The following is a 27,494-nucleotide window of genomic DNA, read 5'->3' on the forward strand; positions in this document are numbered from 1 at the left end:
AAGATCCAAGCTGGTAATTAAGCTTGGAGGTTCATGCTAAGCACCCAGATTTTGGACGCTAAGGTCCAGATTTGGGACAGAGGCTTATGAGACACCATTCTTCAAGCTGGCCATGATTTTCAGAGCTAGATAAACCAGCAGGATCATCGCTGAGAGAAATAAGGGGCTCTCTCCCACCAGGAAATGAATGTCCTGTTTTCATAGAGTATCACATGTTCATAAAATATAGTAAAACTGAACACACTTTCTTCAGATGAGTCTGTTTTGATGCTGTGAAGCAGCTGAGTGCAGTGCTTTGTACAGTACTGAGCACAGTGGGGACCTGACTAGGGTTTGTAGGTGCTGTAGTAATACAGATAATAATTGATGAGGCTAACAGCTAACCACAGCCGACTCATTGTACCACTGTTGAAGGTTGCTCAGCTGAAGCAAACTTTAGACCAGCAAGCAAATAACTTCAAAGAATCTCTGAAGGAGCAGACTCTACAGTCCAGCAAAGAGAGAGAGAAGCTTTTGCAGGATCTTTCAGACACCATTCAACAAAGCCAGAATGTTAAAGCGCAGCTGGAGGCGTCACATCAGAGAGCTCTACAAATGCTAGAGAAAAGCAAAAATCAGGAACTCAAGGTAGTTTTGTACTCACATTGGTGCTGTATATTTTTATTTTCTTACTTGGTTCAGACTTAAATCATCTTAGCGTAACTATAAATGGAGAGATGATTTTCTAAATTAAGGCATTTCCAGTTATCCTAAAGATAAGTCAATATTATTTCAAGTAACAGGCTACCCTGCTGTTCTGATCACTCGCGGCCCTGCTGTTGTGCTATATTTCTTTATGTCAGTGCTTGACTATAGATCACACTGTGAATGAGATGTTTTTATAGGAATTATCTGAGCCCGGCCTCAAGAATAAGAGGAAATTCCTAAGAAATATGTATTTAAGCATATTGTTAATAGGACACTGACTTTTTCAGGTTCATCCATAACCCATTTCTACATAGAATACTTATTTACAATATAATAAACTGATTATTTTAATAATGTATTCAGATTGAAGAAAGTATAAAAAAATCAATTATACAAGTGTGTAAACCACTGCTTTTAAATGCTTATGTAGATTTACCTCATTGACAAAATACTAATCAAAGTTCATACTGTGCATTGTCCTAAACGGAGGTTTCCATTCAAGAAAAAGGTAAATTTTAAAATATCCAGGTGATTGTGACATTGACTTCATATCCACATTGCACACCTATGGTAAATTACCTTTTCTAGTTACAGAGTAAAACCTCACAGTTACAAACACTGTGGGAATGGAGGTTGTTTGTAACTCTGAAATGTTCATAACTCTGAACAAAATGTTATGATAGTTCTTTCAAAAGTTTATAACTGAACATAAACTTAATACAGCTTTGAAAAATTACTATGTAGAAGAAAAATGCTGCTTTTAACAATCTTAATTTAAATAAAACAAGCACAGAAAGATCAGAGTTTCCTAACTTTGTCAATTTTTTTAAACTTTCCCTTTATATTTTTAGTAGTTTATGTTTAACACAGTTCTGTAAAAGATATAAAATATATTTTAGTCTCTGCTACTGCCTGATTGCTAATTTCCTGTTCTAAATGAGGTGTGTGGTTGACCAGTCAGTTCGTAACTCTGGTGTTCATAACGCTGGTGTTCGTAACTCTGAGGTTCTACTATACATGGTATAACCATCCCAGGAGGAATTTAACTTAGAATATTTGTTTAGAGCTTCTGCCTTGGACACTTGGAAAACCACAATGAAGTCAGTCAGGTGGTACAAATCTAATTTAGGGGAGCATTTGGCCCTCAGAATGTCCCAATCACATAGTGCCATATCCTGCAGGCTAGACTCAGTTAAAATTTCACTGACAAGGGCATGTTTATTTTGTCCAAAGATGGACCAAGTAAGGACTGCAGGTTTTGGCTAATATATACTAATAACCAATAATGCTGAGGCCTTACTGGAACCTGAAGAAAAATTACCTTTCTAATGACTAATAGTACGGTCTTCAACATTTGTGTTTCACAGTTGATACAAAGATTGAGAACCTCTCAAATTCTACTATAAGAAGTCTGGAAAACTTCTGTTCCTTTGTTGCCTGGTTTTATTTTTTCTTGAGTCTTCTGCTAATCTTGTGTTGATGAAATATCAACATTTGGTGATGCTGCAAATTAAATATGCCTTGCACATGAAGGGTCTGATTCACCTTGCATTAAAGTTGGAGCAGCAAAGTGGTGAATTAGGCCCTACATATATTTACCTTGCTTGCAGGAGGCAGAAGAACATCTGAAGAAAAAATATGATGACCACATCAAAATCCAACATCAGTTTCACAGAGTGGAAGTACAGGCTTTGGAAGCAAAGGTGAAGAAAGAATTACAGGGTGAACTTGAACGGGTACAAGAACAACAAGCTGCATTGATAGGTACAACAAGCCATGTGTCACACAGAGCTTCCTACTTTATTATCATTTGAGAAATGCTCTGGTCATTCCATGCCCTGCAAACCCAGCTTTCTGTCAGCTCCTGCTGTATTTCCCAAAGTTTTAGTCATACCTGCTTATTGTTAACTTAGCTCCTAGTTGTCAGTGGCCTGTTTAACAAAGCTGCCCTTACAGACACAGCAAATCAGTACATGATAGCTGGAAATTTGTTGGATTTTCTTTGTTTCTTTTACATCAGGAATTATCAGCTGTGGGCCAGGTGTGTCCCACTGAGTTCTATGATGCTGCCGATGGCAGCCTTCATCATATTACTGTGATCTGCAAATATCTCAGCCTAAAATGCAGTATTGTGTACTGGGACCTGTAGTCTTTTTGCACAGAACCTTAAAGCTGAGAGGCTTCAGTTTGCTCTACTTTCTGCAAATTAAGCACATCCCCCAGTAGGGTGACCAGAGAGCAAGTGTATATTATAGAGCTATATCTATCTCATAGAGCTGGAAGGGACCCTGAGAGATCAAGTCCAGCCTTTACTAGAAGAACCAAGTACTGATTTTTGCTACAGATCCCTAAGTGGCCCCCTCAAGACTTGAACTCAGAACTCTGGGTTTAGTAGGCCAATGCTCAAACCACTGTGCTATCCCTTCCTCCTAAAAAAAAAAAAAGTGTGAAAAATCAGGATGGAGGATAAGAGGTGCCTATATAAGAAAAAATCCCAAATATCAGGACTGTCTCTATAAAATCAGGACATCTGGTCACCCTATCCCCCAGGTTCATGGCAAATTGCCAGCATAGCCCTCACTTGAATAAAGTCTGAACACTCCTGATTACACTTAAGTCTTTTCTTTTGCAGTTACTTCAGTCTTGATTGTTTCTAGCCAGTGTGATTTGCCTGGTACTGGGTCATAAGTGAAGTGTTTGGAGTTTTGTTTTGTTTTTCACCTGGCAAGAAAGTGAGGGAAAAGCGAGGCTGAATGAAGCAAATGTTATCATTTTTACTTTTAAAAACGCAATACTCATGAGGCGCACACTATTTTAATTACCATTAAGTTGTCATTTGAAATCATAAGAAAAATCAATATATTTCATTGTATAATAAAATGATTTAGACCCATTTAACAATAACTAACTAGTAGCCTAAAACCATTAAAAAATGGACACACCGCTACACTGGACATAGGGGTGGAAATTCACCCTTGTGCTGAGGGCCACCAGGGCTGGCTCTAGGCACTAGTGAAGAAAGCAGGTGCTTGAGGAGGTCAATGGAAAGGGGTGGCACATCCAGGTCTTCGGTGGCAATTTGGCGGCGGGTCCCTCAGTGCCTCTTGGAGTGAAAGACTTGGCACCGAATTGCTGCCAAAGAATGAAGCGGCACGGAAGAGCTGCTGCCAAAGTGCCACCGATCACAGCTTTATATTTTTTTTTTCCTGCCGCTTGGGATGGCAAAAAAGCTTTAGCCAGCCCTGAGGGCCACTGTAGGCCCGCACATCTCTAAGTCGCAAACTACAGGTGGGACAAAGTGGTGCACAGGCCTCCTGCTGGCCCTCTGTAAAGTGATGAATCTCACCCAGAGGTGAAAGAGGAGTAGCAGAAAAAGTGAAGCCTGTAGAAGTATTCACGTGCTAGGAGTTAAACATAGGCTTTGCTGAACAAGGGCCCAAAAGAGGAACCAACCCATGTGAAGTTAAAAACTACTTATTTGCAGAAATATGAAAAAAAAAGTGGTGTTAGAAAATCAGCTTTTCACTTGATGCTGGTAGCTGGCTGTACAGGAAAGAGAAGCTGGGAAGTCAGAAATGTGTGTAAGAACCTTATGTGAGATTCTAATTTGGTTACTAAGGAGGTATTAAATTCATAGAAAAAGGAGAGTTCAGTGGTTTAAGCACTAGCCTGCTAAACCCAGGGTTGTGAGTTCAATATTTGAGGGGGCTACTTAGGGATCTGGGACAAAATCAGTACTTTCAAGGTCTCTTCCAGTTCTGTGAGATAGGTGTATATCTCCATGTTAATACAACTCCCTAGGAAGTGTTTCAGATTATTCAACCTGTGCAAGACTAGGACTATAACAGGGTTTAAAAGAGAAGTAGATAAATTCATGGAGGTTAAGTCTATTAATGGCTGTTAGCCAGGGTGGATAAGGAATGGTGTCCCTAGCCTCTGTTTGTCAGAGGATGGAGATGGATGGCAGGAAAGAGATCACTTGATCATTACCTGTTAGGTTCACTCCCTCTAGGACACCTGGCATTGATCACTGTTAGAAGATAGGATACTGGGCTAGATAGACCTTTGGTCTGACCCAGTATGGCCATTCTTATGTTCTTGCTCTTTCCAATCTTATTCAGTGGACAGAATGGTGGCACAATTGAGTGTCAAGGCAAAACTTAATGCTTTAACTTCTTCACCTCCTACTGCAAAAGTAGATGTGTGCAGTGCCCTATGTCTGGCCTCTTACCTCCTTCACTCCCTGATAAGTCTTTTGTTATTGTTGCTAGAAACTCTGAGGATGGAGCTGTCGGAGCAATATGCATCCTGCACCGGTCACAAAAAGCAAATGGAAGAACTCCAGCCAGAGCTGAAGAATGTGAGAGCACTGAAGAAGCAACAGGCAAGCTTCCAATGTTTACCTCATCAACACACAGTGTTACTGATCAGATGGTAAAACTCTGTTTTAGGTTTTAATTGACACTATTCCTGTTTAGAAACAGACGGGGGTCTCCTTCCTTTGACTCAGAGTCCAAAGGCATTAGCACTGTTTATCAGCATTTTGATAGGCAGACTTGTATTTCCTGTGGCATTTTGAGAATATGATCTACAACAAAAATAAACATTCAACGAAATGATCAGTAATTTCAACATTCATTGTATATGTCAGTGGCAATGGGGATCTTACCGCACTCACATTTGATATTGGAAATCCACCAACCCTTATCAGGGATTAATTGAATAGGAATGCTATGAGCCCATGCAAAATACAACATTCTGATTAGGAGTCCGTGTAGCTTTCCTCCATATTCAATGGGAAACTTATAAACGGAGTCTGTCCCCTTTCCAGTGTTTGGTATTGTACAGCATTTCATGTGTTTAAAAGTACTTGCTCCTTGTTCTTCTTTATATACAATATGCCCCACATTTTCAAACATTTTGTGCCTAACAATAGACAAAAGTGGCCTGATTTTTAAAGGTGCAGCACACGCAAGAGTACCATTGATTTTAATGACTGCTGCAGGTGCTCAGCACCTCTAAAACAACAATTATTGATGTTTATTGTTAGGTGTCTAACTGTAGATTTAGGAACCTAACTTTAAGCATCTTGGTTTGAAAACTTGGACTTGTGTGTGCATGTGTGAAATTTTAGTGGGGGATATGTGTATCTGTACTACATAAGATGAATACATATATATTTTTGAACCCAATCCCTTGATTATATATTAGCCAGTTAATTTCTCATTATATTCAGTTACTTTATAGACTCTTCATGCCATGCAGCTGCCTGGCACCTTTTAAAAAGATCCTGACCACTGAAAGATCCTGTTCATTTAAAGTATTCCTAAAATCTGTTTGAATGTATTCTGCTGTTTTGACTTCTATCTTTAAACTTTCATTGGTGGTGGTGGTGGGTGCAGTGGTGTTTTATTTCTGGCAGTTTGCTTGGAACAGAGAAAACAGTCCTGAATGACCATATTTGAAAGTGACATGATAACAAATTGTAGTGGTGTGGCCACCCCGCTCCTGCTTGGAGGGGTTAAAACAGCCCTGGAGAGGGCTGCAGAGGGGAAAAGAGAGGCTGATTGGGGAAGCAGCCACAGGTGAGGCCACGCCCCAATCAGGCCACGTCTAGCCCTATAAGAGGGCTGAGGGCCAGAGACAGAACTGCACACTGTCTCGCTTGCTTCCTGAGAGAGACGGACCTGGCTGCCTGGGAGCTGAGAAGGGTACCTGAGGTGGAGCAGTACTGGGGAAGGGCAGAGGGAGCTGGGGAGTTCCAGCCAGGAAAAATCCCAGACTGCAGGCTTTCCCAAAAGGGCCAAATAGGTACTGGGGCTGCAGAGGGGCAGCCCAGGAATAGGCAAAGGCAGCTGGTCCAACCCCCACCTTGCCGATGATGAGTGGTTTATAGACTGCAGTCTGCCTCAGTGAGTGGGGGCCAGATGGTGACTGGCAGTAGCCACTGAGGCAAGGAGGGGAGAGGAGGTTGGAGGCTCCCCTGAGAGGGGAGACCAGAGACAGAGGGGTTACTGCTGGGGGCAGAACCCTGGTATACAAGGGCACTGGGATTTGGGAGGGTCACAGCATCAGCCAGCAGAGGATGTTCCAGAGCTGAAAAAGAACTAATTCCCTGGACAACCAGCAAGAGGCACTATGCCAGTGAGTCATTGCCCTGCCATACACCTGTACTACATAAACCATGCTGTACATCACAAACTTTGTGTTTGAGTTGCTCTATTCACAACTGAATCTCTCGAGCACGATAACCAGTTGCAATCCTGTGAGAACCTCTGAATATTTAACTAGCAGGGAAGAGGGAGAGCTCAGTGGTTTGAGCATTGGTCTGCTTAAACCCAGGGTTGTGAGTTCAATCCTTGAGACGGCCATTTGGGGATTGGTCCTTCTTTGAGCAGAGGGTTGGACTAGATGATCTCTTGAGGTCCCTTCCAACTCTAATAATCTATGAAATAGCTAATTTTGGACTCTTTCTTAGGAGGGAAGTAACCAAAAGCAGATTACATTTCTTAATGAGGAACTAGAGAAATGTCAGAATGAGATTGCTGGGCTCAAAGAGAATTCACTTCTAAAGAACACAATGGATGTGCTCAGTCCAGAGATGGACTCACAGAAGCAAAAGTCTACACAGCTTCAGGACAAGGAGAAGCAACACAGGTCTGCCTTATATTATTGCCCTTCACAGGTGCCTCATAGAGGGTCAGCATATTGCTAACATCAATATTCTCCTAATGTTGTGAGAGATCTGAATTTATCCTTCCAAAAGCGAATTATATTTTAGGCTTGGAGCTTTTCAAAAGCAGTCTTCACTTTTAGCAGTTCATAACAGTGCAGCCAGCATTCCCCTTCCCGGCTGCATTGAAATATTGATGTTTACTGCTCCATCCATCTAAATACATGACAAAGAAATGTCGTTTGTAGCCACCCAGGAGTGATCCAGGGAACACTACTTACTTTCAAATTATAATGAACTAAAGGTTGACCATTCCAAAACTTCCCTCATGCCCTAAACCCTAAATTCATTGTAAATGTCTGAGAACTATTCCAAAATAAGGGCTTCCCACAGGGTTAAAAACCAATCTCTGCTCCTCAGCTAGTAACCAGCCAAGTGTTTAGACATCCCAGGGATTGCTTCTAACTGATACTTGCAGTGATCCCTGCATATATGGGGCTCAGTTATGGCTGAGAGGTCCAGGACTGCCCTGGGGAGGGGATGTGGCAGTTAACTATTGGCATTGTGCCTGTAGAGATCAAGAGCAGACAATAGGCCCCTGGGCAGAGGGAGGAGCACACACACTGGTGAAGATGGCAATGCTGCATGATTGGAAAATGTGTAGAGTATGTTCCCTAAACATTGCCATAAGCTAGTGTGCAGGGGCAACAGGGCACAGGATCATGGCACAGAGGTGTCCCACTGGGGCACTGGATACTGCTGCAGTGCTTGCAGTCTCGCTCCTTTTGCACACAAGGGCTGCAGGCTATCTCCTGCTCTAGACCATAAGGGTTTCCCTGGGCTGGTGCAGCCATTGTTTGTTTGGCTCATAGTTTGTAAAGTGTTTTGAATGCTTTGGGATCTTTGGAGGAAGAACATCACTCAGCATTGCTAGCGTTGTAATGAAAATGAGGAGAGATTGGGGAATCCAGAGTCACATTTTCAGAAAGCTTCTCCACTGGTATAGAATGCTTGTCCATAATTACTCAATTTGTATGACAGTTGGGCACCAGCCACTGGACAGGCCCTTTAAAAATCTGGCTAGGATAGTCTAGAAAGAGAACTCAAGGAACATATTGAGAAACTCTGTTGGTTTTTACCAGTAAGTAACTAATTAATGAATGGGAATGAATCCTCTTCTTATACCATTTTGAAAGTTACTTGAAGGTAACTTTAAACTAAGGCCACGTCTACACTACGGGATAAAATCAAATTTGCTAAAATCGATTTTATAAACCTGATATTATAATTTCGATTTCATGCGGCCACACTAGGCACAGTAATTCGGCGTTGTGCGTCCATGCTCCGAGGCTAACGTTGATTTCTGAAGCATTGCATTGTGGGTAGCACTTCCGTAGCTATCCCATAGTTCCCGCAGTCTCCCCTGCCCCTTGGAATTCAGGGTTGAATCTTAATTGTCGCGGGGGGTTCTGGGTAAATGTCGTCAGGTGGTTCTGGGTAAATGTCGTCAGTCATTCCTTCCTCCGGGAAAACATCAGCTGACAATTCCTTTTCATGCCGCGTTTTTCCCTGGATTGCCCCCTGGCAGACGCCATAGCACGGCAACCATGGAGCCCGTTCAGCTTTTTTTTTTTCCGGCACCGTATGTTTGTACTGGATGACCGCGGAGAGAGAGGCGATACTCCAGCGCTACACAGCAGCATTCACTTGCTTTTGCAATGATAGCAGAGATGGTATTACCGGTCCCGTTCTGTAAACGTCTACTGCCAGGAGAAAACTGGCAATGAGATGACGGTTATCTCTGGCCCCTCTGTACTGTCCGCCTGCTATCATGGAGTGCCCCTGGCTGAAATCGGCCGGGGCGCAACGCAAAAGACAAAATTGGGATTGACTCACTTGGGACTGAGTCAATCCCTCCCTTGATGGTTTCTAAAAAATAGAGTCAGTCCTGCCCTAGAATAAGGGGCAAGTGTATTAGAGGACCAGTGTATCAGAGCACAGCTGCTCCGTGTCAGTATTCACAGGGGGTGCCCCTGCAACAACCCCACCCATTGCTTCCCGTCCTCCCCCAACCTTCCTGGGCTACCCGTGGCAGTGGTCCCCCCCCCCCCCCATTTGTGTCATGAAGTTATTAACAAGAATGCAGGAATAAGAACAGAGACTTGTTAGTGAGATAAAATGAGGGGGAGGCAGCCTCCCGGGGCTATGACAGTCCAGGCAGTACAGAATCTTTTCTTTACACAGGAAAGGGAGGGGGCTGCATGAAGCTCAGCCCCCAGTTGCTATGATGAAGACAGTTACCAGCCGTTCTGTACCATCTACTGGGAGTAACTGGGAGTCATTCCCATTTTTTACCCAGGTGCCCCCGGCCAGCCTCACCTGAGGCCACCAGGAGCACTCACGGCTGATGGCAACGACGGATATCAGTCATATTGTACCGTCTACCACGGGGAGGGGGAGAGGAGCGGATACTGCTCTTCACTGCTGCAGCATCGCGTCTACCAGCAGCATTCAGTACACATAGGGTGACATTGAAAGAAGTCAAGAAATGATTTCTTTCCCTTTCTTTCACGTGGTGGTGGGGGAAAGAGACTGAGGAGCTATTCCTGAACCACGCCAGACACTGTGTTTGAAACTACAGACATTGGGCGCTCAGCCAAGAATGCAAATACTTTTCTCAGAGACTGCTGTGGACTGTGGGATAGCTGGAGTCCTCAGTACCCCCATCCATCCATGAGCGTCCATTTGAGTCCTGGCTTCCCGTTACGCTTGTCACGCAGCGCTGTGTATCCTGGAGATTTTTTTTCAAACGCTTTGGCATTTCGTGTTCTGTAACGGAGCTCTGATACAACAGATTTGTCTCCCACCCATACAGCGATCAGATCTAGTATCTCCCATACGGTCCATTGCTGGAGCTCTTTTTGGATTTGAGACTGCATCGCCACCCGTGCTGATCAGAGCTGCCACGCTGGGCAAACAGGAAATGTAATTCAAAAGTTCGCAGGGGCTTTTCCTGTTTTACCTGCCCGCTGCATCCGAGTTCAGATTGCTGTCCAGAGCAGGTCAGTGGTGCACTGTGGGATACCGCCCGGAGGCCAATAACACAATCCCCCCGATCGTTTCCGTCCACACTAACCGTAATCCGATATGTTAATATCGAATTTAGCGCTACTCCTCTCGTCGGGGAGGAGTACAGAAATCGATTTAAAGAGCCCTTTATATTGATATAAAGGGCGTTGTAGTGTGGACGGGTACAGCGTTAAATCGATTTAACGCTCTTTAAATCGATTTAAACGCGTAGTGTAGACCAGGCCTTAGTCAAGTATTAAAAAGAACTGGAGATTTTCCAACAAGATCAACAGAAAGAAATGCAAACCACAGACTCTAATTTCAACAGCGCTTCCAGTTACCTTGGAGGTATTTAGAACCTGTGTTCATGAAGGAAATAAATCTTCACAATCTGATAACATGATAGGAAAAACGAACAACGACCTGAGACTGAAAAAGGAGAAATGCAGGATAGACACTAAGGGAAACGTTTGAGGTGTAAAAATTATCAACAGCAAAAGTATCTGGGTATTAGGCTCAGGGAAGTATATCAAGTGGTCTCATTACAGTAGCAGAATGCAAGGAGTAAGAGTGGATGACCCAAATGCTCATTGTTGGTCATAATACCAGTTATTTAATTTCAACCTCTTGCTAACTCATAGAATGGCTCAGACAAGCAATTGGTATGAGGTACAATGCATGTGCCAGCAACCACAGGCATCCTGGATTTTCTTTTTGCAGATCACACATTGGAGGAGCTGGGATCTGAAGCCCTTGTTTGGGACGGATAGTAATAATATTTTAAAATTTAAGGTGCCATATGTTCATGTAAATTTGATACTATTCCTTTCAGGGCATTGACTCTCCCTTCTTTAAGTTGTTTTTCAGTTGGAAGCTCCGACTGATGACTATTGTAGCCTGCAGTCATATCTCTCATATGTTGGGGGTGAAAGCACAGAACAGGCCCGCCACAAAGAGGATAGAGATTTGTATACACAAGGTTATTATAACTGCTGTTATTGAAAGTTTTAATTGCTAAGCAGCAGAGCAAATTCTCCTAGAACCGGGGTAATGAAATTAGATTTTTTAGCTCACAGTTGTCACCAAGTGAGGGGCTGTGTGTGAGAGGATCAGATAAACATATGACAGTCTGTCCCGCTCAGCGGGATCATTTACAGCATTAGTGACATGTACAGTATTAGTCCCATAATCTTGATGTCAAACCAAGTGTAAAGTATTTCTCATGTGGTACCATGGTCAAATTAAATGCAGTATCAAAGAGCTTCAGCTTAAATTCCCAGATTCCCTCAAACAACTAAACATAAATACTGTTAACAGGGAATTCACATAATATATTACTGTCACTTTCAACCTCAAGACTGACTGTTGTCCTTGGTGTTTCTCTGATGCTTCAAGCCAATTACAGCCAGAATGCCAACAGAATCATGTTGGCCAGGACCCCTTTGAACCCAAATGCAACTTGGACGAGGCTCAAATCCTGTAACCCAAAGGATCATTTGCCTCTTCTCAGAGCTGCTTGCATCCTCATTCCCTGGAGAGTCATGCAGTGGTGTCCAGCTTTAACTTCCAGTGAAAGCTTCTGTAGTCTTATCTATAGTTATGGGTTCCTTTAACTAATTACCCAACCCAAGGAGAGGGTTTACACCTACTGTAATCTGTGAGAGGTCAGCCTCAAGACTGACCACAGTAGAGAGGTTTTCGATAGAAGAGGGACCCCATGGTGCACCACATAGACTATACAGTGCTCTTTCTGTAATAACTGGTTGGTTAATAAAAGTAAACAGCAACATGAACCCTGCAATCTGGTAAAGGAGAAAGAAGCCATACAGAATGCATAGTATTTGCATTATCCACACTGTGCCTTGCGAAAAACAAGAAATGTTAGTCGTTATCCTCACCACCAGTGGTTATGAATCTGGTGTCTCCCCCAAGGTACGAAGGCCAGCATACAACTTTTGTAAAGTGTTACACTGACACCCCAGTGGGGTTCACACATTTCTCCCCCTTTTCTTTATTTGAACTTCCATACTTCATTACTATTGGAGTATCCTGTTTTTCATAGGCTAATTCATTAGTTCACTTTATACTCATTAACATTTAAGTCACTTTATCACCATAGTAACAGGTGATTACCTTAAGGAAGTCTCTTAACATTTCATCCCAGCTGCCAACAATAATTTTGTGATTTCTTCTGATCTGTTGTTATCCAAACTCAGCAGTTATTTTCAAAACATCAGCATACTTAACGCAAACACAAGCTCAGCAAGTTGATTATTACCTTACTTAACTGTATTATAAAGATAATTTAGCATAATTTATCCTAAGCTTAATATCTTATAAGCCTGAGGCCCATAGGCCCTGTGTTATAACATTAATTCATATATTTCACCTCAATATCCTAAATATTTCTGATATCTTTTATCCTTGGCTGAACTCCACAGGAGCCCCATCAGTGGGTGCTGCGCATGAACTGTGCTGCGTTAACCCCATCCCGAGCCTAAAAAAATCAGAGGTCTTAATAGTCTTTACCCATCAGTAACTCACTAATGAATGTTAAAACACTTGAGACTTACATAATTTTTAACACCATTTTGACAGGCTACTGGAAGAAGACCTCAAAGTCAAGCACCAAAAAGAACTGGACATCTTGAAACAAGAGCATCGTAAGGAAATCCAGAACATGATAGCTGATTTCAGCAGTGCTCAGGCCCATCTCCAAGCAAAGATTGTCTCCCTAGAAACCGAGTAAGTGATTTCAATAAGACACAGCTGCAGTAAGGATGTTTCACTATATCAGTGATAAGTATTAATTATTGTTAATTATTATTTTCATTACATATGGGTGGAATATTTTAAGTGTTGGAATAACAGTGTATTGTATAACTATTTCCCAGACACTCAAACAAGGCACAACTATACTCTAATGAAGCATAGATATGCCTGACTGTGCAAATCTATACAAACATAATATCAGCACCAGCAAATTACACCATGCACTCTTGCACTTATGCATCTCATCAGTCCTACTAACTTTAAAATAATTTACATCATGAGACGATCCCATTGGCCCTGATCCTGCAAACACTTACACACATGCTTAACTTAACTTCAAAGGAACTACATACATGAGTAAAGTTAAGCATGTGTGTAAGTATTTTTAAGATAGGGACCAAAGCGGGAATGACAGAGGATAAACCATGTAGTTGCTGAAGCTGGGTTAATTCTAGATTAGATTCAGGGGACTAGGAGTCAGGAGACCTGGATTCTGTTCCTGGCTCTGGGTCAAGGTGCTCATGCTCTGTGCCTCAGTTTTCCCATTTCACAAATATGGCAAATATCCCTTGGTAAAGTGCTTTGAGCTCTTTAGAGGAAGGTGCTCTGTAACTGCAAAGTGGTTTTTAGATCATTATTAGTATTACCAGTTTTGATTTATAAATGTTAAAAAGGCAGCTCTGAAACAACAGACACTCCTGACATCAGTTAAAAAAGCAAAATAACTATTACTTAAACCCAGTGCTGAGCTGGAGCCGGTTCGCACCGGTTCATGCGAACCGGTTGTTAAGTTTAGAAGCTGGTTTAGAACCGGTTGTTAAAGGAGTGGGCAATTGAGAAAAGGACGTTTTTCTGTCATTACTCCGGCCCACGGGACCGTCCTATCCAGCCCGCCTGTGCCCCCGGCTGGGGAGGCTCCCCCAGCCCCTTCCCTGCCATCCCCCCTCTCATAGAGCCTCAGCATGCCACACTGCCTGTGCCAGCGCTCTGGACCGCTCCTGGGCAGCTCTGCAGCTCCTGCCACTTTGAGTGGCATAATAAAGGGGTGGGGCTGTGAGCGCCAGTGAGCTGTGTGGCATCTATACACGCTGCCCTGAGCAGCATGGTAAGGGGACGGGACGGGGCTGGGAGGAGGGTTTGGATAAGGAGCAGGAAGTGGTTGGAGGGGACGAAGGTTCTGGGGAGGCGGTCAGGGGATGGAGAACGGGGGTGGTGGTGGGGATTGGGTAAGCGTGGGAGTGCTGGGGGTGTCGGGGTGGTGGATGGTATCAGGGCAGTCAGGGGACAGGTAGCGGGGTGAATTTAGTGGGGTTCTGGGGGGGCAGTTAGGGTAGGAGTCTTAGGAGGTGGTGGCCAGGAGGCAAGGAGTGGGGAGTGTTGATAGGTTGCTGGTTCTGAGGAGGGCAGTCGGAGACAGAACGTGGGTTGGTGTCAGATGTCGGGGGGAAATAGGCTGTTTGGAAGACACATGGGGCTTGTACTCACTGAGCGGTTCCCTACTGGTTCTTCGGCAGTGGGTCCTTCACTCACTCCGGGTCTTCGGCGGCACTGAAGGACTCGCTGCCGACATACCGCCGAAGACCCAGAGCAAGTGAAGGACTCTCCGCCGAAGAACCGGTAGGGAACTGCCCAGTGAGTACAAGCCCCACGTGCCGCCCACATGGCAGGACAGTTCCTAAGATTTTCACAGCTCATCGCTGCTTAAACCCATAACAGCCAATGAAACTCAATCCCCAACAAAAATCCCCACCTCCAGACGTAAACTGACTCCATTACACCACTCTCTTTGCTAAAGCCTGACTAAAGTGAGGCACATTTCAGCATGCCGTGAAGGTCAGCAGCTCTGGGCTATTTCAGACAATGTGAAGAATTGGTTCCAAAGCTCAGGGTCCCTCACAAAAAACTGTCTGCTTCCAGCCCTCTCCCTTTTAAATCAAGTGCCTCCATCAATTAGGATGACCAGATAGCAAATGTGAAAAATCAGGACGGGGGTGGAGGGTAATAGGAACCTATATAAGGAAAAACCCAAAAATCGGGACTGTCCCTATAAAATCGGGACACCTGATCACCCTACCATCAATCACAGCTGCGGTAGCATGGCACTGGGAGAGGGGCAGTCCAAGCCATTGATTCTGTTTTATCTGAGTGCTGAGGTATCCAACTCCAGCTGGAGAGGCTAGAGGCTTCCTTTCTCTTGACAATTTCCAGCTAAAACAAAAGAATAAAGAAAATACATTCTCTACAGTATATTGCTTACCACCACCACTTGTAGCTTATATGAATATAGGCCCAAATCCTGCCTGAGGAGTGGATACCACAGATCCCTGTTCGTTCCTGTGCAGAGTCCTACTGACAACATGAGCTAGATACACCTAGTGTACATGGTTGACTTCAGCTGAACTTTGCCCAGGAGCGGAAGGGGAGCACATTCGTGTTTAATGTGTGCTTTCTTCACCACATCCCTCTTTTTTAAAAAAATACAGTTTTATCAGGGGAGCCCTGAATATTTTTCTGGATTTCAGGGACAGGTTTTATGATGGGTCAAAGAGAGAAACCTGGTCTAAACTCTTAGGCCTTGAAAGAGATTGTTTCCTGATCTGGATGAAAGTGTTTGCATTTTTTACTTGACACAGACTTAAAGAATTAGAAGAGAAACCAAGAAAACGCGAGTCCAGGCCAGAAGATATGCACCTTATAGGCTGCTTGCAAAGTAAATTAAGTGAGAGAGAAGAAATTATCATACAACTGACGGTGAGCGTTCCTTAGTGGACATATACTGTATAATGTGTGTGCTGTCACTGAAGTCGATGGCAAAACTTCCATTGATTGCTATGGTACAAGATCAAGCTCTTAATTAATCCAACTGGTATACTAGCAGAGTATTAATGATAAACCTAGGGTGTCAGGCTCATACCTATTCTAAGTACACTTCTGCCCCTTTCCATAGCAGCTTTTCAGTAGAATGAGGCCACTTATTTGACTCGCCAAGACTGAGACATTCATTAGAAGTAACAAGAGATGGGAAAACATTCCATTTCCTACATGTAAACCCCCATGCTGTTAACATGTGACAGTGAATCTGCTTAAAAGTATTGCAAAAAGCCTTTCCATCTTTTAATAGAGTCTTTTCAATTGCCAAGGCCCAGGGCTTAGATCCAGTTCATAATTAACAATTTCAGATTATACTGAAAGGCCCCATCTGCTAGTCATTTCACACAACTCGTCAGGTTCTTGCTCGCTGACTGCTCTGGGCCATTCCGAACATTGTGTGCTTACAGACCAAGGACACACATGATTTTATTTCCCTTCAGGAGGGAAGAAAATTTCAGCATTTGCTTTTACCCAGCACTGAATCTCACCGGAATAGATCCTTTTCCTTCAACCCTAATCCTGGATGCTTAACTCCTTCCATGAAGGTAAGACAAAAAGTCCAAATACAATAGCAAATCATGTTGTGTTGTTAGTATTTGAACATTTACAGGTGCTCAGATTCCCTGGGGAGGAACGTACAATAAGTAGATGGATAGAGATTAATTTTTATCCTTCAGTACTTCAGCTAGTTCATTCCTAATATTTTGGACTCTAAACTGCTGCTTTTCAGTAGAAGTATAATATGCCATAATGTAAACTAACCTAGAACCAGGTGATGAAGATCATGTAAATTCAAAATAAGTATTCATGTAGATGTGAGACAGTCTGCTTAGAGATAAGAGCTGGATCGTGTGCTGGGATAAGGGCTATTTCTTGCATATCCCTATGAACTGGCCACTCTACCTCACTCAGAGTGAACAAGTAGGTTAGCCGCTGAATCAATGGCTGTGCAGAATCTGCTCTTCCCTGCTCAGCCTTCACCAACTCTTCCATACAGTACCCACTCTGCTGGCATTTTGGTGCAGGAGAAAGGGAGGCCCAGTGGCTAAGGACACTAACTCAACACACTGTTCAATCCAAGGGTCTGTATGGCAGCTACTGTAGCTCTGGAGCAGGAGTGACTGCACATGTGCGGCGGCAGTATAGCCAATACGGAAAGATTGCCACCAGTGGCTGTAGTGAAAACAAGTGTATGTCAATGTCAAACAGTGAGTGTATTTGTTGTTAAAGTCACTTACCCGCACCTCCCCGCCAGAACTAGTGTCAACAGATCTGGAGATCTATGTGAAGCTAGCAGAGTTGTGGCACTCTAGGAATTTTAAAATCAAGTGACCCAACTGTTTAGGGTGGACACCACTGATCCCTGGGCCCCTGCAGCCTGTTCTAACTGAGCCTACAGGATAGGTTTTAATTTAAATGTTATAGCCAGTGTTTTCAAAAGTAGCTAATAATTTGGGTAGCCTTCATTTTTGGGTGCCCAATATGAGACACCCAGATTACCCGTAATAATCACTGAAATCCATGGAATTGGCCCAGGGATGAATTTGTCCCATACTGTTTTGAAATGAGCATATGTAGTGTTTATAGTACCAGCTGTGTGTAAGAATGTGTGCGTAATATACATTTCTGTTCCCACAATAAAAGCAGAAGAAACTGAATGAGGTGCCAAGCCGTGTTGTTAGTGTTCCGAATTTAGCCTCCTACGCAAAGAACTTTTTGAGAAGTGACTTGAGATCAAAGAGAAATGCCCCTCCGCTAATGAAATCGACAAGCTTAGACCAGAGTGCTGGCTGCATTAGGGCCAGCTATCAATCAGCTCAGTCCTCAGACAGTAACCATGCCACAAGGTAAATGTGCACTTTGTAGAAACTTGGTTATGAATTAATTAGTATTTAGCATTTTTCAAGCACCAAGATAGTGCTAGTTACCTTTATTTAAAAAAAAAAAAAAAAAAAAGCTACAGGTCCAGATGCTCCAAAATGCTGCACACAGAGCTCACTGCAGGATCTGGACCATTGTCTCTGCCTGGAAGAGCTTGCAGTTGAAACTCAACATGACACAAGTGATACTGGTGAGGCTTGCATCTGGCCTCTTCCAGCTCACATGGGCCTAGCTCCATCCATTCCATGGTGTCTAGTAGTTCAAGTATTTTTGGTTATTTCCAGAAGAATTTGAGCAACAAAGTAGTTCTTCAAAAAAAAAAAAATTCTGAGTTTTACTAAACACTCAAGTAATGGTAGTATTTGTCTCTTTGCACAGGACACAAGGCAACGAAGCACCCATAACCAAAGAGGACCAGAAACAAGACCCTCGGCATCAGGAATGGTTTACTAAATATTTTTCATTCTAAAACAAATTATTTCCAGAGTACCCAGAAAGATGACCTCAGATAATTTCTCACACATGTGAAATGTTTAATCAGGGTACTGACTGAGAAAAAAAAAATTGAGCTGCACACAGCTGACTAGGAATCTAAGTGTTCTTGGCATCCAGGTACTATGGGATTAGGGTGTGGGTGCCTCAGAGATATATATGATTATTGTAAAAACTAAGGCAGGTTAAGTGAAAATTATGGGTATGTTGTCATCTCAATAGCCAGATGTTGCACAGGAAGAGTCCTTCATATCAAGATAGGAACCATTTCACAGTTATGCAGGCAGAGTGCTGAACTTGTTCCCCAGTGACTCCTGTCTGGCTCTTTTAAGAAAACATCTCAACTTTATTTTGTGCATGTTTTAGTATAAATCATGTGATTTCATGCTTTCTTTTCCCTTTTTTTTGCTGTTTAATATTAAAATAAAATAAATGGAAGGGAATTACTTTTTGTTCAATCTGGTAGTTTCAAATTTACTGTTTGTTCAATCTGGTAGTTTTAAATTTGTTGTACAGTGTACTGACAGACAATGTCAGCAGGATGCTTTAGAATTATTAATATAATTAGAATTGGGAAGTATCCTTTGTGCAGTTGTATAGACTGTTCATTACAAGATACTATTCATGTTGTTCTCATTAAACATATTTAAGGATCAGTCTGGGAAATTCAGGATAAAATTCAATTATGCCTATTAATAAAATATTTGCTTACAGATCAAATTAATTTTTTACACTTTAATTCATTATGCAGAATTTTGAACCAGACTGTGTACAAGTCATAAAGTTTCAAGTTTATGAAAGATGGGTATTCAGTATATGCCATCCATGTGTCTCTTCAGTATGTCTACCTCTGGTATGTAAGCACCAGGCACATCAATCCATTGGGAGGACCAAATCATCCACATCTTACACTGTTTTCTTAAGTGGGTCATTCTTGATTCCAGTTGCTCATTATTCTGAGGGAAGATCTGCATAAAGAAATGTGCATTTTACAGTAAATCACCTCCCTGAAGCTGGCATAGCTGTATCTCACCCTGATCTCGGACAGCAAGGAGGTCTACATCTGAGAGCCTACTACTGAAACACCAACCAGACTCCAGGCCTTCTGCTCTTTGGAAACAAGTAGTTTGGTTTCAAACGGGCCTCAAGACAATTTAGTTTCAGGACAGAATATTTGGTAACAAAAGGAGGAAATTACAGAAGGGCTATTTACTCTGTTCTGTGTTTGTACAATAGCTAGTACTGTAGGGTCTGGGTCCATGACTAGGGTTCCTTGACTATAACAACACTAATAAGAATCAAGTTAAGAAAATGGTGTGCAGGAAACAAGACTGAGAAGTATCTGTCTCTGACAGTGATAACTCAAATTATACCATTTTTCATGACTATATATTTCATATAGATTCTATTGTCCTATGACTGAACTGAAGGACTTAATAGGTGTGGTTCTGATCTAAGTACAACTACATTAATTGTTCGTAATGAACAATTAGATAAATTTTGCTTGTTTATGGACAATATGCAAGATGTTATTCTCAGCTATCCGTTTATTAATTCTAACCCCCTGCTAGGATGCAGGATTTGTTGTGTCTAAGCCATCCAGGACAGTTGAATATCCAGCCTCTTTTTGAAATCCTCCAGCGAAGGAAGGTCCACAACCTCCCTAGGCAGTCTGTTCTTTTTGTCCTACTGTTCTTACAGTTAGGAAGTTTTTCCTGAGATTTAATCTAAAACTTCTATGCTGCAGTTTGAACCCACTGCCTCCTGTCCTGGCCTCTGTAGCAAGAGAGGACAATGAGAGAACATACAAGGAGGCATAAATTATATGATTTAGGATGGCCATACAAAATGCAGTAGCCTGAAACCACAATTATATAATAATGAAAAAAGTGAAGCATATTAGAAGCCAGAGCAATTTACCCTTTCAAGGGATGTAGTTTAAACATGGTCATTAGGAAAGGTAAAAGGTAGGCTAGATTAGTGTGAATGATATTACATGTTTTATGGGATTGGATGTGGAATAAAGGGACTTTCATCTGTAGGTTGTAAATTTGAATCAATCCCAGGTTAATGGTGATGGAAATTTATTACTTTAGGATGAAGACTGGGTGACTTACGTGAAATGAGTTGATGATCTTAGTTCAGGTCCTAGTGTGAAGTTGTCCATCACACAAAAATCACCACCACTAATGACATTAACTGACAACTGTGTTGGCAGGGAGTTTGACTGACTAAGCCTGGGACTGAATGCTCCTCTCATGATTAGAGAGGATTCCTCCAAAACAGAAGAACGGCAGATTGCTGGAAAGATTCGTGAGAGAGCTAGTACTTACTCTGAATATATGGAGAATTTAGGTGTCCAGCATTAACAAATCAGCACCGAAGAGCACTTAAACAAAACACATACCACTCACTAAAAATTAAAATGGCAGCGTAGAATGCAAATCTGTGAAGAATGCAAATCTGCACTAAACACAGAACTGGAAGGGACCTCAAGAGGTCATCTAGTCCAGTCCCCTGCACTCAAGGCATGACTAAGTATTATCTAGACCATCCCTGACACGTTTGTCCAACCTGCTCTTAAAAATCCCCAATGATGGAGATTCCACAACCTCCCTAGGCAATTTATTCCAGTACTTAACCATCCTGACAGTTAGGAAGTTTTTCCTCATGTCCAACCTAAACCTCCCTTGCTGCAATTTAAGCCTATTGCTTCTTGTCCTATCCTCAGAGGTTAAGAACAATAATTTTTCTCCCTCCTCCTTGTAACAACCTTTTATGTTGTTACATGTCCCCTCTCAGTCTTCTCTTCTCCAGACTAAACAACCCCAATTTTTTCAATCTTTCCTCATAGGTCATGGTTTTCTAGACCTTTAGTCATTTTTGTTGCTCTTCTCTGGACTTTCTCCAATTTGTCCACATCTGAAATGTGGTGCCCAAAACTGGACACAATACTCTAGCTGAAGTCTGATCAGCACAGAGTAAAGCAGAAGAATTACTTCTCGTGTCTTGCTTACAATACTCCTCCTAATACACCCCAGAATTATGTTTGTTTTTTTTTGCAACAGTGTTACACTGTTGACTCATATTTAGCTTGTGATCAACTATGACCCACAGATAATTGTGAATATTCTACATTAATGTTATGCTGGGTACCCAGGGCAGTGAGGCATCTTGCTACCAACTGCCCTTAGTGTGAGCAAGCCTTGTTTCTGCCTGCCATGGGTCAGCTCCCCAACTCCACTGGCCACAGGCAACAGACGCACTCCCCTCCCAGGATATTAGCCAGACTTGGGGAGGTGTGTGTGTGTGAGGTAATCTTTTTCTACTGGACCTAAAGAAGACCACTGTGTAAGCATGAAAGCCTGTCCCTTTCACCAGTTGGTCCAGTAAAAGACATTAGCTCACCCACCTTGTTTCTCCATGCTCATATATTCATGCCAGCTATCACAAAGCAGAAATACCCAATTTTGAAAGGTCATAAAATGAGAAAAACAATTTACATTTCCATAACATGCAAGTTAATTGTTGAACTGGTTACATTAATACTCTAACCCAGAGGTGGGCAAACTACAGCCTGTGGGCCGTTTTAGGCCCATCAGCCATTTTAATCTGGCTCTCGGGCTCCCGCTGGGGAGTGGGGTCTGGGGTCCCCGCTCTAGCTGGGGAGCAGGGGCAGGGGCTGCTCCTTGCAGCACTCAGAAGCAGCAGCATGGCCCCCATACGGCTCCGACACGTAGGAGCAGCTGTGGGCTTCGCTCTGCACACTGCCCCTGCCCCAAGAACCACAGCTAATGGGAGCTGCAGGAACGGTGCCTGTGGAGGATACAGCACACAGAGCTGCCTTACTGTGCTTCTGCCTAGGAGCCAGAGAAGGGACATGCTGCTGATCCCAGGAGCCGCTCGAGGTAAGTACTGCCCGGAGCCTGCACCCCTGAGCCTCTCCTTGCGCCCCAAACCCTTACCCCAGCCCTGATCCTCCTCCTGCCCTCCAAACCCCTCAATCTCAGCCCAGAGCACCTTCCTGCTCCTCAAACCCCTCATCCCCTGCCCCCTCCGAGCCCACATCTTCAGTCGGAGCCTGCACCCCACCCCTCTAACTCATTTCTCGCCCCACCCTGGAGCCCACACCCCCTCCCGCAACCCAACACCAATTTCATAAGCATTCATGCCCCGCCATACAATTTCTATTCCCAGATGTGGCCCCTGAGGCAAAAAGTTGGCTCACCCCTGCTCCAACCCTACAGCAGTCTCCACTATGAGTTACTCATACTCTAGCCACCAATCACCTGGCTGCTTTAGTATACTCAAAGCTATGACTTATTAGGATTCTACATCAACTTTTGCTGGAAACAGACAGTCTACTGTTCTGTCTGGAAAGATTTTTTTAAATTTCTACATTTTTTCACCTTATAGCATGTACCATCTGGCTTCAATTAAGTAAGAGGTTTTTGCACCCTCACATCATACACTTTATACATAACTTCCTTTAAGATTTGCTAAGGTCTGTTTATCAGTGTATTTGAAACTTCTCACCTTCAAATCCTTCTTTATAACATCATAAATCAAGCCAAGTTATACTTCAATTAGTTTAATCAAATTGGTAGTATACATACGAGATCCTACAGTTATTTTCCTTTTGGTAGAGTGGTCCCATTTTTACAAGGTTGCCTTTCCAGACAGATAATCCCACAGTGCTCTCTATTCTTGATTTAAAGGGTGACCATTGCTCTGCAGTTTTATAAGTAGTCCCCTTCCTAGTTTAGCGTTTAATTTGTGGTGCCAATATTACCAAATATTTTAAATTTCTGGCTATCCAATATTCAGAAGTCATAGCAACCGTCTTTCATAAGATGACACTCTATTAAAAGTTAAAACATAGTTCATATGGTGCTTTCCTTCAGTAGAGCTCAAAGCGCTTTACAAAGGTGGTCAGCATTACCCCCATTTTACTGAGGGGGAAACTACCAAACTTCAGGATTTTCTACAGGAAAATGTAGACTAGGCCTGTCCACATGGCAGAGTGTGAGAGCAACAATAGCAAACAAATCTGCCAGAAACATTGAGTGAATAAGGCTTAGTTTTCCACAAGAAATCCTTCATAAAATCTATAAACAGTAGAAAAAACTTTTTGTCTAGTAAGACATTTAGTACAGTATCCAAGAGTAGATTGACCACCTGTGACAAAAAAATGATTGCAATACCAGATCATGTGTCAAAAGCTTGCTCTCATTTAAAAACCTACAGCAGAGGTCTCTCCCAAAGCCAGTCTTGGAAGCATATGCTGCTGCCCAATGCTGTAAGGCCATATTTTGGGGTTTTAATAAGACAACTATTGTTTGTACTCACAATACATAGCTACTAGTATTATGAGTAGAGCAACATATCTGGTAGTTGAGTAGGTGGGAACTGGGTGGAGGGTTTGGGACTGAAGAATCAATATTTTAGGATGATTCTGCTAAAATGATCAGCAATGAAAGAGCTACTAGTTAATAAATTGCAGCAGTAGTGCATGTATTGAGAGATGTAAGAGCAAAATGAGCTTTTTAAAGTGAAAAAAATCCTTTCAAAATCTGAGTCCAATGGACAAGTAGAAGCCTTATGAGGAATAGCAGTAAAACCACTCACACATCCCATAAAGGACAGACATTATTTACTTAGATTTTTATCAGTCGTTTTCAGGTAGATGAAAGCCTTTTTCCACTCAGGGAGTTCCCTCTCTCATTTCACAGGGACAGACAAAAATGGACATAGTAGTTAAGTGCGATGTACATGGCTAGACAGACTAGGCTGAGTTAATTTAAAAAGCAACCATCATGTAACTCAATCCTATACTTGCAGCAATCAATGGGAGTTTGTTACTGACTTACTCTGTGGCAGCCTATTTCACCTTGTGTGAAAATAGGTAGCAGTCCCTACAGGAAAATGGGAAACTTCAAGTACTGTCTAAGTAAAGCAGATGGCTTCCTTAAGTCAGTGGTTTGAAGAGAGGACTTGAAAGAACATTTAGCTCCAGAAGTTGGGAGTTATTTCTCCTGCGTTGCAGCTTCTCTCCACTTATGGCACAGTGAAGTTAATTTAAACCTACTCTCTAAAGGGAGTTTGAGTTTACATTCTCTCCTGCAGCAATGCTCTGAGAGCACAATGGCAAGCACAGAGCAGACAAGCTGTCTGATTCCCTCACTTACAATATCTCAGCTAATTCGCCAAAAGTAAACAATCAGTCAGTACTTCTTCACTGGCTTTTCATATCAGCTGCAGGAGCCTGAAATTGATAACACTCAATTTCTAGCTACTTCAGCTAAATCTGCTTTGATGAGAAAAGCCAACAACATTCTCCCAAGGTGCCAAACCTTTAAACTGAGTGGGTACAGTTTCAGGAGGAAAAGAAGGCACCATACATTTCTTAGAATATCAGGGTTGGAAGGGACCTCAGGAGGTCATCTAGTCCAACCTCCTGCTCAAAGCAGGACCAATCCCCATACAGATTTTTGCCCCAGATCCCAAAACAGCCCCCTCAAGGACTGAACTCACAACTCTGGGTTTAGTGGGCCAATGCTCAAACCACTGAGCTATCCCTCCCCCCCACCTACTCTTCCCGTGGCCTGTTTGTAGAAACAGGCCATGGGAAGGGTAGAAAATGCCAGGCATTATGCTTAAATGGAGGATGATTGGTAAATATTAACCACATCTCCAACCCTTTCCAATAGGAAGCTCTCCTACAAGTTTTTAAAAGCAGCAGATGCCAGAGCATTTTCCCCATTAGCACCAACATCCCATAGCTCCTTCTGGCCATGTCTACACTAGGAAAAGAGATGCATTTTTAAAACATTTAAAATACATTCTCCCCCCATCACCCCAAGCAAACGCAAGTACCTATGCCGTAGATAGCAGCAGAGCTCAACAGAAATTCCTTGCTTTGATTTATTTGACCAATCAGTTTCAGCAATAAGAAGTCTGCACTATTTCTTCAGAATCATAGGATGCTACATGATTAGAAACACTCACAATGAAAACTGTATATAAGGCTACACTTGAGATGAACGAATAAACTCTGCAAGTACTTCTGTATCATTAGTGCCTTAACTGGACTTTAGCTACATTAGGACTGCTCTGTCAGTTTCCCAAGTAATAGGACAGGTTTTTAGCATAGTCTATGCAAATATATTCTGACTACAATACAAGGCATACATAAGCATTTGTTCAGTTTGAATGTAAAAACAATCCATACTTTGATAAAAATTACAAAACTACAGACTCTGCCCCATTTATTTTATGCTTAGTTGTGTCCCACTGTCGTAGTATAAAACACTATTTATTTTTAAATTACAAATTACATCACATATTATACAAGGTAGAAAGATCAATATTGTATTTCACTTTAAGTTAAAATACTAAAAGATCTAAATGCAAATATCTGTCTTAATCATGTTTGCTTCATGGGTGCAGGAATATTTGCAGAAGCCTGTTCTAGATAAGCTAATGGTCCTTGAGGCATTTCTGCAGGTTTTTTCTGTTGTACATTCATGTCTTCTAGAACCTGCTGCCAGTGACGCAGTTTACCCAAATGCTTCTGAATTAGTGCTTCTTTCCTCTGCAATTCATTTTTCAATTCTGAAACATCCTGCAGTTGATAGACATCTTGAATTAGTAAATTACTTATTTTCATTGTAAAAAGACTACACTGTAAACTAATTTTAACTATTACAGTGCCTATGAAACAACGGACAATTCTCAGAGTGAAAACTTCTTACTATGAGAAGTGGCTGAACTGGATATAGAATAATTTGGCTACTCCCTTCCATGATATACATTCTAGTTGAGTGTACCAAGTCTCTGTTTCAATGCCCCTCATGTAATTCAAAAAAGTTTGCCCTCTGCACATCCAACTTTGACTAACTGGTCTGTTCCCTCAAAGGAGCATATCTATATCCAAATTTTCTTATGTGCTGTAAAGAGCTACTGAGAGTGATCCAGGTGAGCTCTACAAACTTCGCGACAGGGCAACAAGCTAAATAAACTCAACCTTGTTTGTTCTGTACTGCATTGCACCTATTTGTACCTTTAGATTCTAGGATCTTCAGGAAAGAGACCCGCTTGTTTGCGCCTCACACTTGTAGTAAAGCGCTACACACGTTTATGTAACTATATAAATAATAATGGTAGGACAGTTAGGAAAACTAGTATAAATAGGAATAATTTTAAAAATCCACTGTGCTTGCAGATAGAGAAAGAAGAGAAATGTTCCACTGAACAAAAACTACATTTCTTGATCAAATATGGTACTTGTCTCAGATTCTCTGTAGTATCTTTAGTCTTAAAGGAAAGGAACAAATTAAAGTTGTCACAGGTAAAGTAAGTAGATAAAAGGATGATAATCTCCTACCTCTTTAATAACTAACTCTGGTTTCTGGACAGACAGATGTAATCTTTTTTGTAGGAAAAAACATTCAGTTTGTCTCGCAACATCCAGAAATTTCTGGATACATTGATCAACACCTAAAATACAGAAATATAACAAGATTTGAAAGATAAAGCAATCGAAGACCAGATTAGTTTAACAATATCCATAGAAGGAAATCAGTTAATGTAAATTAGCCTCTTAGTCTATGTAGCCAGGTGTTCAATATTTAAAAATTAATCTACAGCTTTTTCCAGAAGACATTTGAGAAAGTAAATCCAAAAACATGATTGTACACTTCTGTATTTTTAGCGGCCTGTATTTATAAAATCTGAAGTCCCTAAATAATGGAAAGTAAATTGACTAAACATATCTATAGACTATCCCCCCACAGACTTTTACTTCTGCAAGTTCTAAATAGCATGCCTCTTTTAGGTTAATTAAAATTTCTGTAATGACAAAGGGACTCAAAACCCAAGTATACAAATAAACACAAGGTCACTTCTGTGGGTCTTGAATGCAAATACACCTCTACCTCGATATAACGCTGTCCTTGGGAGCCAAAAGATCTTATCGTGTTATAGGTGAAACCATGTTATATTGAACTTGCTTTGATCCACTGGAGTGCACAGCCCTGCCCCCCCCCCC

At 42.1% G+C, this 27,494-nt stretch overlaps 2 protein-coding genes and 1 long non-coding RNA gene across 3 annotated transcripts in view; 1 reads left to right on the plus strand and 2 right to left on the minus strand.

Moving 5' to 3' along the window:
* LOC116836838 (uncharacterized) overlaps positions 1–2,364 on the minus strand; it is a 36,968-nt gene extending 34,604 nt beyond the window's left edge. The window contains exons 1-2 of the long non-coding RNA XR_004376546.2: positions 2,287–2,364; positions 644–702 (exon numbers count right to left, since the gene is read on the minus strand). This is a non-coding gene — a long non-coding RNA (uncharacterized LOC116836838). The remainder of the gene's footprint in view (positions 1–643; positions 703–2,286) is intronic.
* The window catches only part of FAM184B (family with sequence similarity 184 member B), a 101,302-nt gene extending 82,477 nt beyond the window's left edge, over positions 1–18,825 (plus strand). The window contains exons 11-19 of the mRNA XM_032800811.2: positions 415–627; positions 2,298–2,451; positions 4,959–5,071; positions 7,166–7,344; positions 13,028–13,174; positions 15,835–15,952; positions 16,513–16,617; positions 17,717–17,919; positions 18,332–18,825. Of these exons, the coding sequence (XP_032656702.1) occupies positions 415–627; positions 2,298–2,451; positions 4,959–5,071; positions 7,166–7,344; positions 13,028–13,174; positions 15,835–15,952; positions 16,513–16,617; positions 17,717–17,919; positions 18,332–18,422 (1,323 nt within the window). The 3' untranslated portion in view covers positions 18,423–18,825. The remainder of the gene's footprint in view (positions 1–414; positions 628–2,297; positions 2,452–4,958; positions 5,072–7,165; positions 7,345–13,027; positions 13,175–15,834; positions 15,953–16,512; positions 16,618–17,716; positions 17,920–18,331) is intronic.
* Positions 18,826–25,355: 6,530 nt separating this feature from the next.
* Positions 25,356–27,494, minus strand: part of MED28 (mediator complex subunit 28) — a 4,224-nt gene continuing 2,085 nt past the window's right edge. Inside the window, exons 2-3 of the mRNA XM_032800823.2 lie at positions 26,832–26,944; positions 25,356–26,069 (exon numbers count right to left, since the gene is read on the minus strand). Coding sequence (XP_032656714.1) covers positions 25,872–26,069; positions 26,832–26,944 — 311 coding nt within the window. The 3' untranslated portion in view covers positions 25,356–25,871. The remainder of the gene's footprint in view (positions 26,070–26,831; positions 26,945–27,494) is intronic.

The sequence above is a fragment of the Chelonoidis abingdonii genome, chromosome 5, assembly GCF_003597395.2.
Source record: "Chelonoidis abingdonii isolate Lonesome George chromosome 5, CheloAbing_2.0, whole genome shotgun sequence".
NCBI lineage: Eukaryota > Metazoa > Chordata > Testudines > Testudinidae > Chelonoidis > Chelonoidis abingdonii.